The sequence below is a fragment of the Gallinula chloropus genome (assembly GCF_964237585.1).
Source record: "Gallinula chloropus genome assembly, chromosome: 3".
Taxonomy (NCBI): Eukaryota; Metazoa; Chordata; class Aves; order Gruiformes; family Rallidae; genus Gallinula; species Gallinula chloropus.
This window is the reverse complement of record NC_140087.1, coordinates 121547769-121560863: the sequence shown is the minus strand read 5'-3', so window position 1 is coordinate 121560863 and position 13095 is coordinate 121547769. Positions and strand designations below refer to the sequence as shown.

Below are 13095 nucleotides of genomic sequence, written 5' to 3'. Positions count from 1 at the left end.
TCCCACCGCTTCTGTGGCCCCCACTACTGCAGTGTTCATAGAATCACAGGATCACAGGGGTTGGAAGGGCCTCCCAGAGCCCATGGGGTCCAACCCCCTGCCCAAGCAGGGTCCCTAGGACAGGGGCTGGAATCTCTCCAGAGAAGGAGACTCCACACCCCCTGGGCAGCCTGTCCCAGGGCTCCCTCACCCTCACTGGGAAGAAGTTCTTCCCCACATTGGGGGGGAACTCCCTGTGCTCCAGCTTGAGCCCATCGCCCCTTGTCCTGTCCCCACAGACACTGAGCAGAGGCTGCCCATGGCCCCCTGGGTCCCACCCTTCAGCTCTTGATCCCCAGTGATCAGATCCCCTCTCAGGCTCTTCTCTGCAGGCTGAACAGCCCCAGCTCCCTCAGCCTTTCCTCCCAGGGGAGATGTTCCAGGCCTTTCATCATCTCCATAGCCTCCTCTGGACTCTCTCCAGGAAATCCCTGGCTTTTTTATCCCAGAACTGGACACAACACTCCAGGTGGGGCCTGACCAACCCCATTCCATACGATGGGTGTTTATTCTCTCACTCCTGCTGCATCAGATTGAAATCCCCACTACAGAGACGTGGGGTGAAGAGAAACTACATCAGCTGCCAGCGTCTCACAAGGAAAACCCATGGCACAGATCTGGCAGCACAGGAACAAGGATCAGACTGTCTCTGCTGGGGGCAGGTACCTAAATAGGTGGATTAAAAGAGCTGTGGGAAGAAAGGAGCACTTAGGTAACCACAGGAGTGTGTATCGCTCTGCCACGGTGGCAGCCGAGCGGGGCAGAGCTGTGTAAACAGGGTGGGAGTACTGGCGGTGACTGGTGTTTAACTGGTGTTGATAGCAGAGGATGGAAAGGGCCTCCTCAGCAGGAATCTCCTGGGAAGAGACTGACCTCATCACCACAATCTGCCACAATCTGTCTTAAAACCTGCAAGAGCGGTCCAGGCTGCGGGGCAGCGCTGGGTGCCAGGAGGGAGGACACGTCCCAGGATCACAGAATCCCAGGGCTGGAAAAGACCTTTTCAGATCATCAAGTCCAACCAATCCCATCCTAAACTAAACCAGATCCCTAAGTACCTCATCTACCCATCTGTTAAACACCCCCAAGGGTGGGGACTCAGCCCCCTCCCTGGGCAGCCTGTGCCACAGCCCCACAACTCTGCCAGGGAAGAACTTTGCCCTCCCAGCTGAGCTGACCCTGCCCTGGGGCAGCTTGAGCCCATTGCCCCTTGGCCCAGCTCCTGGCCCCTGGCTGCAGAGACCATCGCCCACCTCTCTGCACCCTCCTGGCAGGGCAGGGGAGGTGGGGAGAAGGGCTCCCCTCAGCCTCCTCTTCTCCAGGCTCAACACCCCCAGCTCCCTCAGCTGCTCCTCAGAGGATTTGCCCTCCAGCCCCTTCCCCAGCCTGGTTGCCCTTCTCTGCACTCGCTCCAGGACCTCCCTGTCCTTCTGATGCTGAGGAGCCCAGAACTGGACCCAGCACTGGAGCTGCAGCCTCCCTAGTGCCCAGTCCAGGGGCACAATCACTTCCCCAGACCTACTGGCCACACTATTTTTGATACAAAGGACCACAGCAGGTTGCAGGCAGCATCTGTTGGAATTTCCACCCCCCTCCTGGCAGGAGCTGCCCACAGTGTGGTTAGAGATGGTTTCTAGCGGGGGGGAAATCAAGATTTTGGAGCAGTCCTGCTTCATCCCATTCTCTAGCCCAGCAAAAGCAGCCTCAACCTAAACTCAGCTTCTTTCCAAAAGGAAAAGTGAAGCCTTTGGGGAATTCCCCAGTCTGGGAATGCTGCTTTCTCCTCTTTGTTTCCTTCTCAGGCGTTGGCCATCCCAGAAGCACACACTCAGCGACGCGGGGTCGCTTCCCAAGGCCACTTGCCACAGCCAACAGCTTGTCCTCCACAGGGCAAATCACAGCACATCCACTTTTGTGTTTAACCTCGGGGGCATTTGAACTCTTCATTTCAATGTGACCTCCAAAAATTAAAATTAACAAGAAAAAACACACATTTCTTCTTATTTTTTTTTAAATATTTGTGTGTAAATGGTTTAACACCCAATACGCTTTCATTTCCATGGCAGAACAAAACAGAATACAAATGGAGATATTTCTATTTCTCTCCCCCCCCACCCCTAATCTATGGCCAAGAGGATTAGCAGAATATTCTTTCTTTATTTTCACTTGGATCCATTTAATTCCAGGACTGGAGAATAAACTCAGGAGTAAATAGCTCTTCTCCTTGCAAACACCTCTGCAAGGTCAGTGTGAAGAAAGGGTGGACTTGGCATTCCTGAGATTCCCCCAGAGACAAAAAAGAGAATAAAGCTCCCAAATGGCCATGCCTTGTCAGATCCTTTCCCTTCCATCCCTGTTTTGCATATAAATTTCACCTCTAATGATGTTTAGCACAATCCTGAAGAAAACTTGAAGCTGGTTCTTTGGATTTGGGGCTCAGAAACCTGTTTCCTGAGAATAAAATCAGATAAAGGTGAAGCAGAGAGGGGCAGAGGAGGTTCTGCCTGTCCCCTTCTCACCCTCAGCTTGATGTGAAATCTTTTCTCTGTGGCATGAAGGGGGAAGGCTGCTGCTGCACAGACTCCCCATGCAGGATCATGGAAACAAGTTGCAATCATCAGTTTGCCAAGATAAATTTCTCCTAGAGACAAGAGGCTCACTGGGTTACTCTCTTCCACCGAAAGGGGTTAAAAATGATCTAATCAGACAGAACCTAGCTTCTCTTTGGAGGACAGGGAATATTTGCTCCTGTTTAACCCTTCCCATTCTGCCACTGGTTCTGCAATAGAGCGATTCCTCTCTGCACTTGCAGCGCAAGGGAAACTCCATTTAAATCAGTGCCAGGCACTCAGGAGCATGGGAACACACAGCTTCTTCTCCAAGACATTCAGCAGCAGCCAAGTAGTTAAGTAGGCATAATTTGTCTCTTTTCCAGTATTAACAAGCATGTCCCCATCCTACATTTGGCTGCCTTTCTCCACAGTTCCTCCCCTGGCCTCTGATTACAGCAACCCGACCAGTTGGACCGGATTCCCCTTTTTTTTCAAGGCGCTGCACCTTCTCTATCTGCAGCCAGGAAAGGTTTGATTTCCTCTTCTTGTGCCTTCCCCCCAGCCCTGGTGAACAATGTCTCCCCAGGGACTGGATGACATAAGGCTGGGCTGGCCGTGCCGGGTGCTCAGTCCGTGCTCCTGCGATCAGTTTACAATTAATCCCTGAGTGCACACACACAAATAACCCAGCCTGACACTGAGGGGAGAGCCCAGGACCTCCGTGCCAAAGTGCAGAGGCTCTGCTGCTTAACCCAGAGAGGCCCCTCTCTGTTGGAGGAGACAGGTTGTTTCAGTGACTTCAGTGAAGGGGACATAATCCTCCTCTCCAAACCGCCAGCGAGCCGGGAGTTCACGGGGTTACAATCACACTCCTCAAATGGAGCACAGAATTCTCTGGCCATTGAGGCTCTTCTGCAGAATGTCTTGTGAGCAGATGGAGATGCTTCAGCCAGGGAGAAGCAGTTTTTCCCCTCCCTTTCTCCCCAGCTGTCTGCTAGTCTTGATAAAGGGATTTGTTGGAGACCTGGGACATGGGTGAGAAGAGAAACGATGGGAAGAGAAGGGATGGGAAGAGAAGGGATGGGAAGAGAAGGGATGGGAAGAGAAGGGATGAAAAGAGAAGGGATGAGAAGGGATGAAGAGAGAAGGGATGGGAAGAGAAGGGATGAAAAGAGAAAGGATGAAAAAAGAAGGGATGAGAAGAGAAGGGATGAGAAGAGAAGGGATGAGAAGGGATGAAGAGAGAAGGCATAAGAAGAAAGGGGATGAGAAGAAAAGGGATGAGAAGTGATGAGAAGGGAAGGGATGGGAAGAGAAGGGATGAAAAGAGAAGGGATAAGAATAAAAGGGATGAGAAGAAAAGGGATGAGAAGAGAAGGGATGAGAAGGGATGAGATGAGAAGGGATAAGAAAAAAAGGGATGAGAAGAAAAGGGATGAGAAGTGATGAGAAGGGAAGGGATGGGAAGAGAAAGGATGAAAAGAGAAGGGATAAGAATAAAAGGGATGAGAAGAAAAGGGATGAGAAGTGATGAGAAGGGAAGGGATGGGAATAGAAGGGATGGGAAGGGATGAGAAGGGATGAAGAGAGAAGGGATGAGAAGGGATGAAAAGAGAAGGGATGAGAAGAGAAGGGATGAGTAGAAAAGGGATAAGAAGAGCAGACTGGCACCTGGTATCCATAAGATAGACTAGTCTACTCCACAAAACCCCACACACCTCTACTGCCAAGCTGCTCCCTGTCAGCAATTAGCAATGTGCCCCTGGGATTGGCCCCGTTTTGCTTTCACTGCTATAATGAAACAACTCAGCCTGAAATTTTGCAGGAGACTCCTGGGAAGGCTGCTCTGGGAGGCAAGCTGTCAGCCCAGAGGCACAGAATCATAGAGTGACCAGGTTGGAAAAGCCCTTTAAGCTCCTGGAGTCCAACTGTCCCTGTCCTGTGCTGACCCAGATCTCTCAGCACCTCATCTCCCCCCTGTTAAACACCCCCAGGGATGTGTTTACAAAACATCCTAGGCAGGAGCCATTGCTCCCACACCTTGGCACCTACTGTGGGGCCAGCTACTGGCTGAAGAAGTGTCTACAGGAGGGGGTCTTCAGAGGCAAAGGATGGGGTTGAGCTGCCCAAACACCAGCGCCCTGTGCTGTGGGCTATCCCACAAAGCCTACAGCTGCCACTCCAAGAGCGATGGTTGTCTGCAAGTCCTGCATCATATCTGCCATGATAATGAGACTGAGAGGTAGGACACCTGTATGTCCACACTATCATGCTCTCACCCTTCCAAACAAGGTGGTTCTGATCCAAACTGGATTTGGCATGGTTCCTGGCCCAGGTGAACGATGAATGATGCCTGGCAGAGTGCTACCAGCCCAGGCCAAACTCCTGCTGGGGAACGTGCCAACAGTTTGGTAGGACAAGGGGCAATGGGCTCAAGCTGCCCCAGGGCAGGGTCAGCTCAGCTGGGAGGGCAAAGTTCTTCCCTGGCAGAGTTGTGGGGCTGTGGCACAGGCTGCCCAGGGAGGGGGCTGAGTCCCCAGCCCTGGGGGTGTTTAACAGGGGGGAGATGAGGTGCTGAGAGATCTGGGTCAGCACAGGACAGGGACGGTTGGACTCCAGGAGCTTAAAGGGCTTTTCCAACCTGGGGATCCTGGGATTCTGTGCCTCCTTTCAACCTTGTGACTCTGTGATTCTGTGTCATTGTCCAGTGTGGATGAACAAGTCCCAATACCTGGGAACACTCAGGTGTGCTGTATAAATTACCAGGAGAAGATGTAGCCCACAGGGTGAGCTGCATCCCTGGCTGTGATTCTATGATTCTATGATTCTATGATAAGAGCAACTGGGTTTCCTCAGATCATCAGGTATTGTAAAGGTCATTCTTACATCCACCCCTTTTCACTTGTCCTTAGCAAACTGCCAATCATTTCTGCCTGATTCCTAATCTCCAGAGTTCCCAAAATCCCTCCAAGCCTGGTATCATCTGTGGGTGAGTATCTGCTTTCCATTCCATCACCCAGACATTACCAAAAACATTTAACCAGTCTGAACTGAGGACAGACACTGGCCTTCCAGTTTGGTGAAATATGGGTTCCCAGCCACACAAACCCACCCCTGAGCAGTTCCATCTGGCTCAGACTTCCCAAGAGCACTATGAGGGGGTCATGTGAATCAATGAAAACAAGTCCTGACTTGAGCACTGTGATTTCTTGACACAGTTACTCCCAAACTCAGTGCTGTAGGCTTTTTATACCACACATCACAATGCCACAGGCTCTGAAGGGAGTAAAGAGCAGCCTTTGTGCTTTCTGCACCCTTTTCATTCACATGATGGATGACAGGGGCACAGGGAGAATTAGCTCCAAAGGAGCATGATCATGGAATCACAGACTGGGCTGGGTTGGAAGGAACCCCAAGGGTCCCAGAGCTCCAACCCCCTGCCACAGGCAGGGACACCAACCTCCAGGCCTGGAGCTACACAAGGGTGCCCAGGGCCCCAGCCAACCTGGCCTTGAACACCCCCAGGGACGGGGCACCCACCCCCTCTCTGGGCAGCCCCTTCCAGCCCCTCACCACTCTCTCTGCACAGAACTTCCCCCCAGTCTCTCCTCTCCCCCTTCCCTCCTCCAGCTTCACTCCAGCCCCTTGTCCTGCCAGGCTCTGCCCTTTAACAAGCCCATTCCCCTCCTGTTCCTGGGGTCCCTTCAGGGACTGGGGGGCTGCAGTGAGGTCCCCCCACAGCCTTCTCTTCTCCAGGCTGACCCAGCCCAGCTCCCTCAGCCTCTCTCCATGGGGAGCTGCTCCAGCCCTCTGAGCATCCCCGTGGCTCCTCTGACCCCTCTCCAACAGCCCCACATCTTCCTTGTGTTGGGCCCCAGCTCTGGACACAGGACTCCAGCTGGGGCCTCCCCAGGGCAGAGCAGAGAGATGAGAGCTACTGATCTAGTATCAGATGAAGGGTCAGAACTTTAACCCTTGGGATGATTCTGCTCTCCAAGGGCATTCCCAGGAAGGTTGTTTCCAGGTTCTTGCTGTGGATGTTCTAATGAAAACATTTCTGCCCTTTTGCCAGGGTTTATCCCCTGGGCACTATAAAACACCCAACACTTTTCAACAGACAGGCTTTAGCTCTGCCAGTTGCTGATTATCATGCTAAAAGGTGCTTTATGAACAATAATAATTCAATTTCTTTTGTTTTCTTGCTGTCCATGAAATGCCTTACAAGCAAAACAAGTTATGGAAAACACTTTTCCTATAAAGATGAATAATCCTTATGAGCTTAAAATGAAACCAGTTCTCTGTAAAGACCAGGTGGTGTGCAAAACATTTCCATGAGTGACCTATTAGGCACCATAGTCCCTTCCAACCCAGATCATTCTATGATTCTATGATTCCTCTCAAACAGGCAGGTAGGGTTCCCTTCAGAGGCTATGGAAAGAAACAGGCATCTCTAAAGAGCTGTTCATTTACCCTATATTAAGTAAGATAAATTACCCTCTGGAAGTACCACGTTCTCTCTGCTGACTGTACAAGGAGCCTGTCATTAGCAAACCAGCCAGGCTTAAATATGGTATTTTGAACATACACACCCCATCACAGAATCACAGGATCACAGAGTCACAGGGGTTAGACAGGACATCCAGAGCCCATGGGGTCCAACCCCCTGCCCAAGCAGGGTTCCTAGGACAGGGCTGGAATCTCTCCAGAGAAGGAGACTCCACACCCCCGGGCAGCCTGTCCCAGGGCTCCCTCACCCTCACTGGGAAGAAGTTCTTCCCCACATTGGGGGGAACTCCCTGGGCTCCAACTTGAGCCCATTGCCCCTTGTCCTGTCCCCACAGACACTGAGCAGAGGCTGCCCATGGCCCCCTGGGTCCCACCCTTCAGCTCTTGATCCCCAGTGATCAGATCCCCTCTCAGGCTCTTCTCTCCAGGCTGAACAGCCCCAGCTCCCTCAGCCTTTCCTCCCAGGGGAGATGCTCCAGCCCCTTCAGCATCTCTGTCCCTCCTCTGGACTCTCTCCAGGAGATCCCTGGCTGTTTGATCCCAGGGAGCCCAGCACTGGACACAACACTCCAGGTGGGGCCTGAGCAGGGCAGAGCAGAGGGGGAATGTCTAACTTGCAACCATTTGTGGCTGGAGCAGACAAATCCTGTCTCATGTCTTTCTGCACCTCATTTTTTCTGTCTTATGGAGGAGCCCTGAAGATAACGACAGTAGGAGATTGTGAGTTGCTCAGTGATGACAGTATTAGGAGCCACATGTGTGCACTTGGTAGATAACACATCATTTATTACTAGTTTCAAAGCCCTGCCAGCAGGCAAGGGCGATACCTAAACACCCAGCATCTTCTTTGAAGACTTCACAGACTTTTTCCAGGGCTTCTTATCCCATTTCAGGTCGTTCTGATGATGGATTAGGATTTCCCAAGCTCAGAACTCACAGAATGGGGACACTGAGGCTGGTGTCCCTGCCTGTGGCAGGGGGATTGGAACTCTCTGATCCTTGGGGTCCCTTCCAACCCAGACCAGTCTGGGATTCTATGAAAAGTAGAGCAGTTACAGCTCACTCACTGTCACATCTACATCAGGAAAATGAACCCCTTCTCCAAATTAGGATATGCTTTACATTCCCATTACAGTAATGTCTTGATTGGTTCAGGAATCTAGTTGTATGTAAAGATATATTTAAAGGGAAAAGCTTACCCATTTTCCAAGCAGGACCCTTCTTTCCTCAAACACCTGTAAAACACAGACATGCAAATCAAAATGAACATTTAAAGAGGACTCAATATATCCTTAGACAATTACAGCTCCAAAACCAAGCTATGTAACCTACAAAATATAACCAAAAGCACTGAGTGGAAGTGTTTGGAAGGAACCTGTGGGGGACTTTTAGTCCAAACTCCCTGCTAGGATCACAGAATCTCAGAATCACCAGGTTGGAAAAGCCCTTTAAGCTCCTGGAGTCCAACCATCCCTGTCCTGTGCTGACCCAGATCTCTCAGCACCTCATCTCCCCCCTGTTAAACACCCCCAGGGCTGGGGACTCAGCCCCCTCTCTGGGCAGCCTGTTCCAGGCCCTGACAACAAAAGTGTGTTCCTCAGGTCTACAACCAGTTGGGTTCTGAGTATCTTCTTGGATGGAAACTCCACAGTCTCTGTGGCAACTTCTTACAGTGTGTGACCACCCTCACAGTAACAATGTGGTTTTAATCTTATATTTACATGGAATTTCAAGCTGTGGGTGTCTCCTCTTGTCCTTTCACTGGATGCCACCAAAAAGAGCCTGGTCCTGCCTTCTTTACCCCCTCCAATCAGATATCTGTACACATCTATCTATACACATTGATAAAGTTCTCTTCTCTAGGCTGAACAACCCCAGGACTCTCAACCCTTCCCTATACATCAAGGCTGAACAGCCCCAGCTCCCTCAGCCTTTCCTCCCAGGGGAGATGCTCCAGGCCCTTCAGCATCTCTGTCCCTCCTCTGGACTCTCTCCAGGAGATCCCTGGCTGGTTGATCCCAGGGAGCCCAGAACACCAAACCAGCTATGAACCACAACTAGGGAAACACTCAATCATTATAAACCCCAACCATGTGATTGCCATGACAGCCTCCAAGAAGGTTCCTGCAGAGAAGGATGCTGTCAGTGCTGATGCCTGGTACCATGGTTGATGGTTGTAGCTCTGTCTCTCTCAGCAGGAGAGCTCTTGCAAGGGGTGGAAAATGACATTTCTTTTAGTTGACAGTTGTTATTTGCTTTATTTGCAGGTGGGACACTTGGTGAAGTAAAAAATAGAAATAAAACCCCAAAGAAACAACAACCACCCCAACAAGCTCAACTTGGAACAGGATTTGCTACAAGCAAGTGATGAATAGTCAAAGATCTAAGTTCTGGGTTGGATAACTCCAGTGAAGCAGGGAGCTCTTTATGTAACTGGGAGCAATGTTAATGGTCTCTGATCAAAGACAGACACAGAGTTGCTTTCAGCATTCTTGGAGATACTTCTGAGCCAACTTTGTCAGAAAGTTCTGCCTCCTCCAAGCACTTGGAAGTATTAATTAAGCAACAGAATGGCCCAAAATTGGTATAATCATGCACTGCCTTAATCAAGCTCATGTTTACAGGCCTCTCATCCAAGGCCTTGGAGTTATATCTTTAGAGTACTTATGCTGGCTGGCTTTGGATGCAGCCTGAAGCCTGAGTTGCTCCGGAGACCTGCCACCTCACATCCATGTCTGCAGGAGGTTTTAAATGAGCTAAAGTTCAAAGCTGCCTGGCAAGACCCTCCAGCCCTTGTTGCAGATGCCACTGGGGGCTCCTGTACCCCATGATTGAGTCACTGCCCAATATGAGGTGAATCACACCAGACTGGTTTGGGTGGAAAGGGACCTTAGAGCCCCCAAGTGCCTCCCCGATGTGGGCAGAGACACCCCCTGCCCAGCCCAGGGTGCCCCAATCCCCATCCAACCTGGCCTTGAACCCTGCCAGGGATCCAGGGGCAGCCCCAGCTTCTCTGGGCACCCTGTGCCAGGGCCTCCCCCCTGCCCAGGAAGGATTTCTGCCTCCCAGCCCCTCTCCATCCCCCTCCTGCAGCTGAAGGCCGTTCCCCTGGGCCTGGCCCTCCCTGCCCTGGGCACCAGCCCCTCTCCAGCTCTCCTGCAGCCCCTCCAGGGACAGGAAGGGACTCAGAGCTCTCCCCAGCAGCAGCCTTTTCTTCTCCAGACTGAGCCAGCCCAGCTCTCCCAGCCTGGCTCCAGAGCAGAGGGGCTCCAGCCCTCCCATCATCTCTGGGGCTCCTGGGGACTGGCTCCCACAGCTCCATGTCCTCCTTGTCCTGGGGACCCCCGAGCTGGAGGCAGCGCTGCCGGGGGGTCTGTGTCCCAGAGTGGAGCAGAGGGGCAGAATCCCCCTTTCCAGCCCTGCTGGTCCCACTGCTGGGGATGCAGCCCAGGACATGGGGGGCTTTCTGGGATCAGGAACAAGGAAACACTTTTAATCATGAATGTCATCACTGACATTATACTGGGTTCTTTCTTTTCTAGAAACCCCCAGCCCAGGGTGCCCCAAGCCCCATCCAACCTGGACTTGAACCCTGCCAGGGATCCAGGGGCAGCCCCAGCTTCTCTGGGCACCCTGTGCCAGGGTCCTCCCACTTTTTAAAGAGAGTAAAATGATTCAAAGACTGGAAAGGTGCCAGATTGAAAGGGCTTTAAAGAGCTCAATCTGTTTAGTTGATCAAAAAAAGTTCAAGTGATTGGCTTGAAGCAGAATAAAAGTCCTTCCATGGGGGAAAACTGATTACAGGTGAGTTTAATAAGCCAGAAGGGGAAGATTTAAATGACAGAAGCTAATGCTAGAGGTATTCAGACAGGAGACAAGGATTCATATTTTCATGGCACTGGGGAGGAATCAAGAGAAAATGATTCGTGAAGTCATGAAATTTTCATTTCCTGATAACCCCGAAGGAAGCCAGGGCACCTCTGGGGGAGATGTATTTCAGCCAAACTTGAGTTAGTGAGATCAAGACTGGGAGAACTGTACAGAATGGGAAGGCCCAAGAAATCCAGGAATCACAGAGTCACAGGGGTTGGAAGGGACCCCCAGAGCCCATGGGGTCCAACCCCCTGCCCAAGCAGGGTCCCTAGGACAGGGGCTGGAATCTCTCCAGAGAAGGAGACTCCACACCCCCTGGGCAGCCTGTCCCAGGGCTCCCTCACCCTCACTGGGAAGAAGTTCTTCCCCACATTGGGGGGAACTCCCTGGGCTCCAACTTGAGCCCATGGCCCCTTGTCCTGTCCCCACAGACACTGAGCAGAGGCTGCCCATGGCCCCCTGGGTCCCACCCTTCAGCTCTTGATCCCCAGGGATCAGATCCCCTCTCAGGCTCTTCTCTCCAGGCTGAACAGCCCCAGCTCCCTCAGCCTTTCCTCCCAGGGGAGATGCTCCAGGCCCTTCAGCATCTCTGTCCCTCCTCTGGACTCTCTCCAGGAGATCCCTGGCTGGTTGATCCCAGGGAGCCCAGCACTGGACACAACACTCCAGGTGGGGCCTGGCCAGGGCAGAGCAGAGGGGGAGGATCCCCTCCTGTCACCTGCTGCCCACACTCCTCCTGATGCCCCCAGGATCCCATTGTCTCTCTCAGCCCCCAGGACACACTGCTGGCTCCTGGCCACCCTGTCACCCACCAGCACCCCCAGGTCTTTCTCCCCAGAGCTCCTCTCCAACAGCTCCCCCTCAGCCTGTACTGACAGGAACAGTCCAAGATCATGAGGCAGCCAGACCACATGCTGTAACAGCCCACTCTGCAGGAAATCTTGAATCATCAGCAGACATTTAAAGTGAATTCTGAGGGAGGAATATGTTCCCTGTGATACATGGGTGACACATGAGCCAGCCCCCCCTCAGTTCTGTTAGCAGATCCCAGATATAGCACGTGGAGTGGGTGGTAAGGAAATGCATCCTGTTATTTATACATTGAGAGCAGCACTTCAGTTTCCAAAATATCAAGCTAAGCTCATCACTGCCAGGTTTAGCAGTGAAGCCAGAGTGTGGGTGCTGTTGGGCTCTGCTGGAGGAGGGGGTTGTGGGGGTGGCTTCTGCAAGGAGCAGCCAGCAGGTCTCTGCAGGCCCCACAGAGCAAACACCAGCCAGCTCAAGGCTGGGGTCATTGCTGACCAAGGCTGAGCCCATCAGTGATGGTCACAGAGCCTTTGGGAATCACAGTGAGGAGATAAATCCTTGTTCTCACCAACAAGGAGGGACTGGTGAGGAGCTAAACTTTAAACACAGAGAGGGGAGATTTAGATGAGATCTGAGGCAGAAATCCTTCCTGGGGAGGGGGGAGGCCCTGGCACAGGGTGCCCAGAGAAGCTGGGGCTGCACCAGGATCCCTGGTAGGGCTCAGGGCTGGGTTGGATGGGGATTTGGGCACCCTGGGCTGGTGGGGGGTTTCCCTTCCCACTCAAACCAGTCTGGGGTTCTGTGAGAAGTTAAATTTTTCTGCAACTTAAGAATTTCTGAAGTAAACCTGAGGCTTTGCCTTAGAACTTGAGAACATGTGACCAGGTTAAGCTCCTAAGCAGATGCTCTGATGCTGCCTTGAGGGATCAGAACAGATGATCCCCAGAATCTCCCCCCATCCTCAACAATCCTGTGTCTCTATGAATTGGACCCATCTGCACAGAACTGGCCTTGTCATTGATGAGCTGATTGTTCAGTGGAGTCCATGTGCTCATCTTGGTCTGTAGCTTGGGGCCATCCATGTTTCTAGGAGGTGCAAATGCCATAGGTATGGGAGACAGAGGGTCTTCTGGTGTCTTGTCAGCACCACTGGCTCTAATGCCTGAGCAGAACAAAGACCAACATTACCCCATTACAGTAGGTTAGTAAAAAGCAAGTATTTTTAAGAAGAAAGCCAATGATTTCACAGCACAGCAATGATACAAGTGAAACTTGGACTTGATGATCTTAAAGGTCTTTTCCAGCCTTATAATTCTGT

General features: G+C 51.9%; 1 protein-coding gene across 1 annotated transcript in view; it reads right to left on the bottom strand.

Moving 5' to 3' along the window:
- Positions 1-12883, bottom strand: part of FBXO16 (F-box protein 16) — a gene marked incomplete at both ends in the record, with an annotated part of 33495 nt that extends 20612 nt beyond the window's left edge. The window contains 2 exons of the mRNA XM_084261189.1: positions 8297-8332; positions 12788-12883. Of these exons, the coding sequence (XP_084117315.1) occupies positions 8297-8332; positions 12788-12883 (132 nt within the window). The remainder of the gene's footprint in view (positions 1-8296; positions 8333-12787) is intronic.
- Positions 12884-13095: the final 212 nt, after the last annotated feature.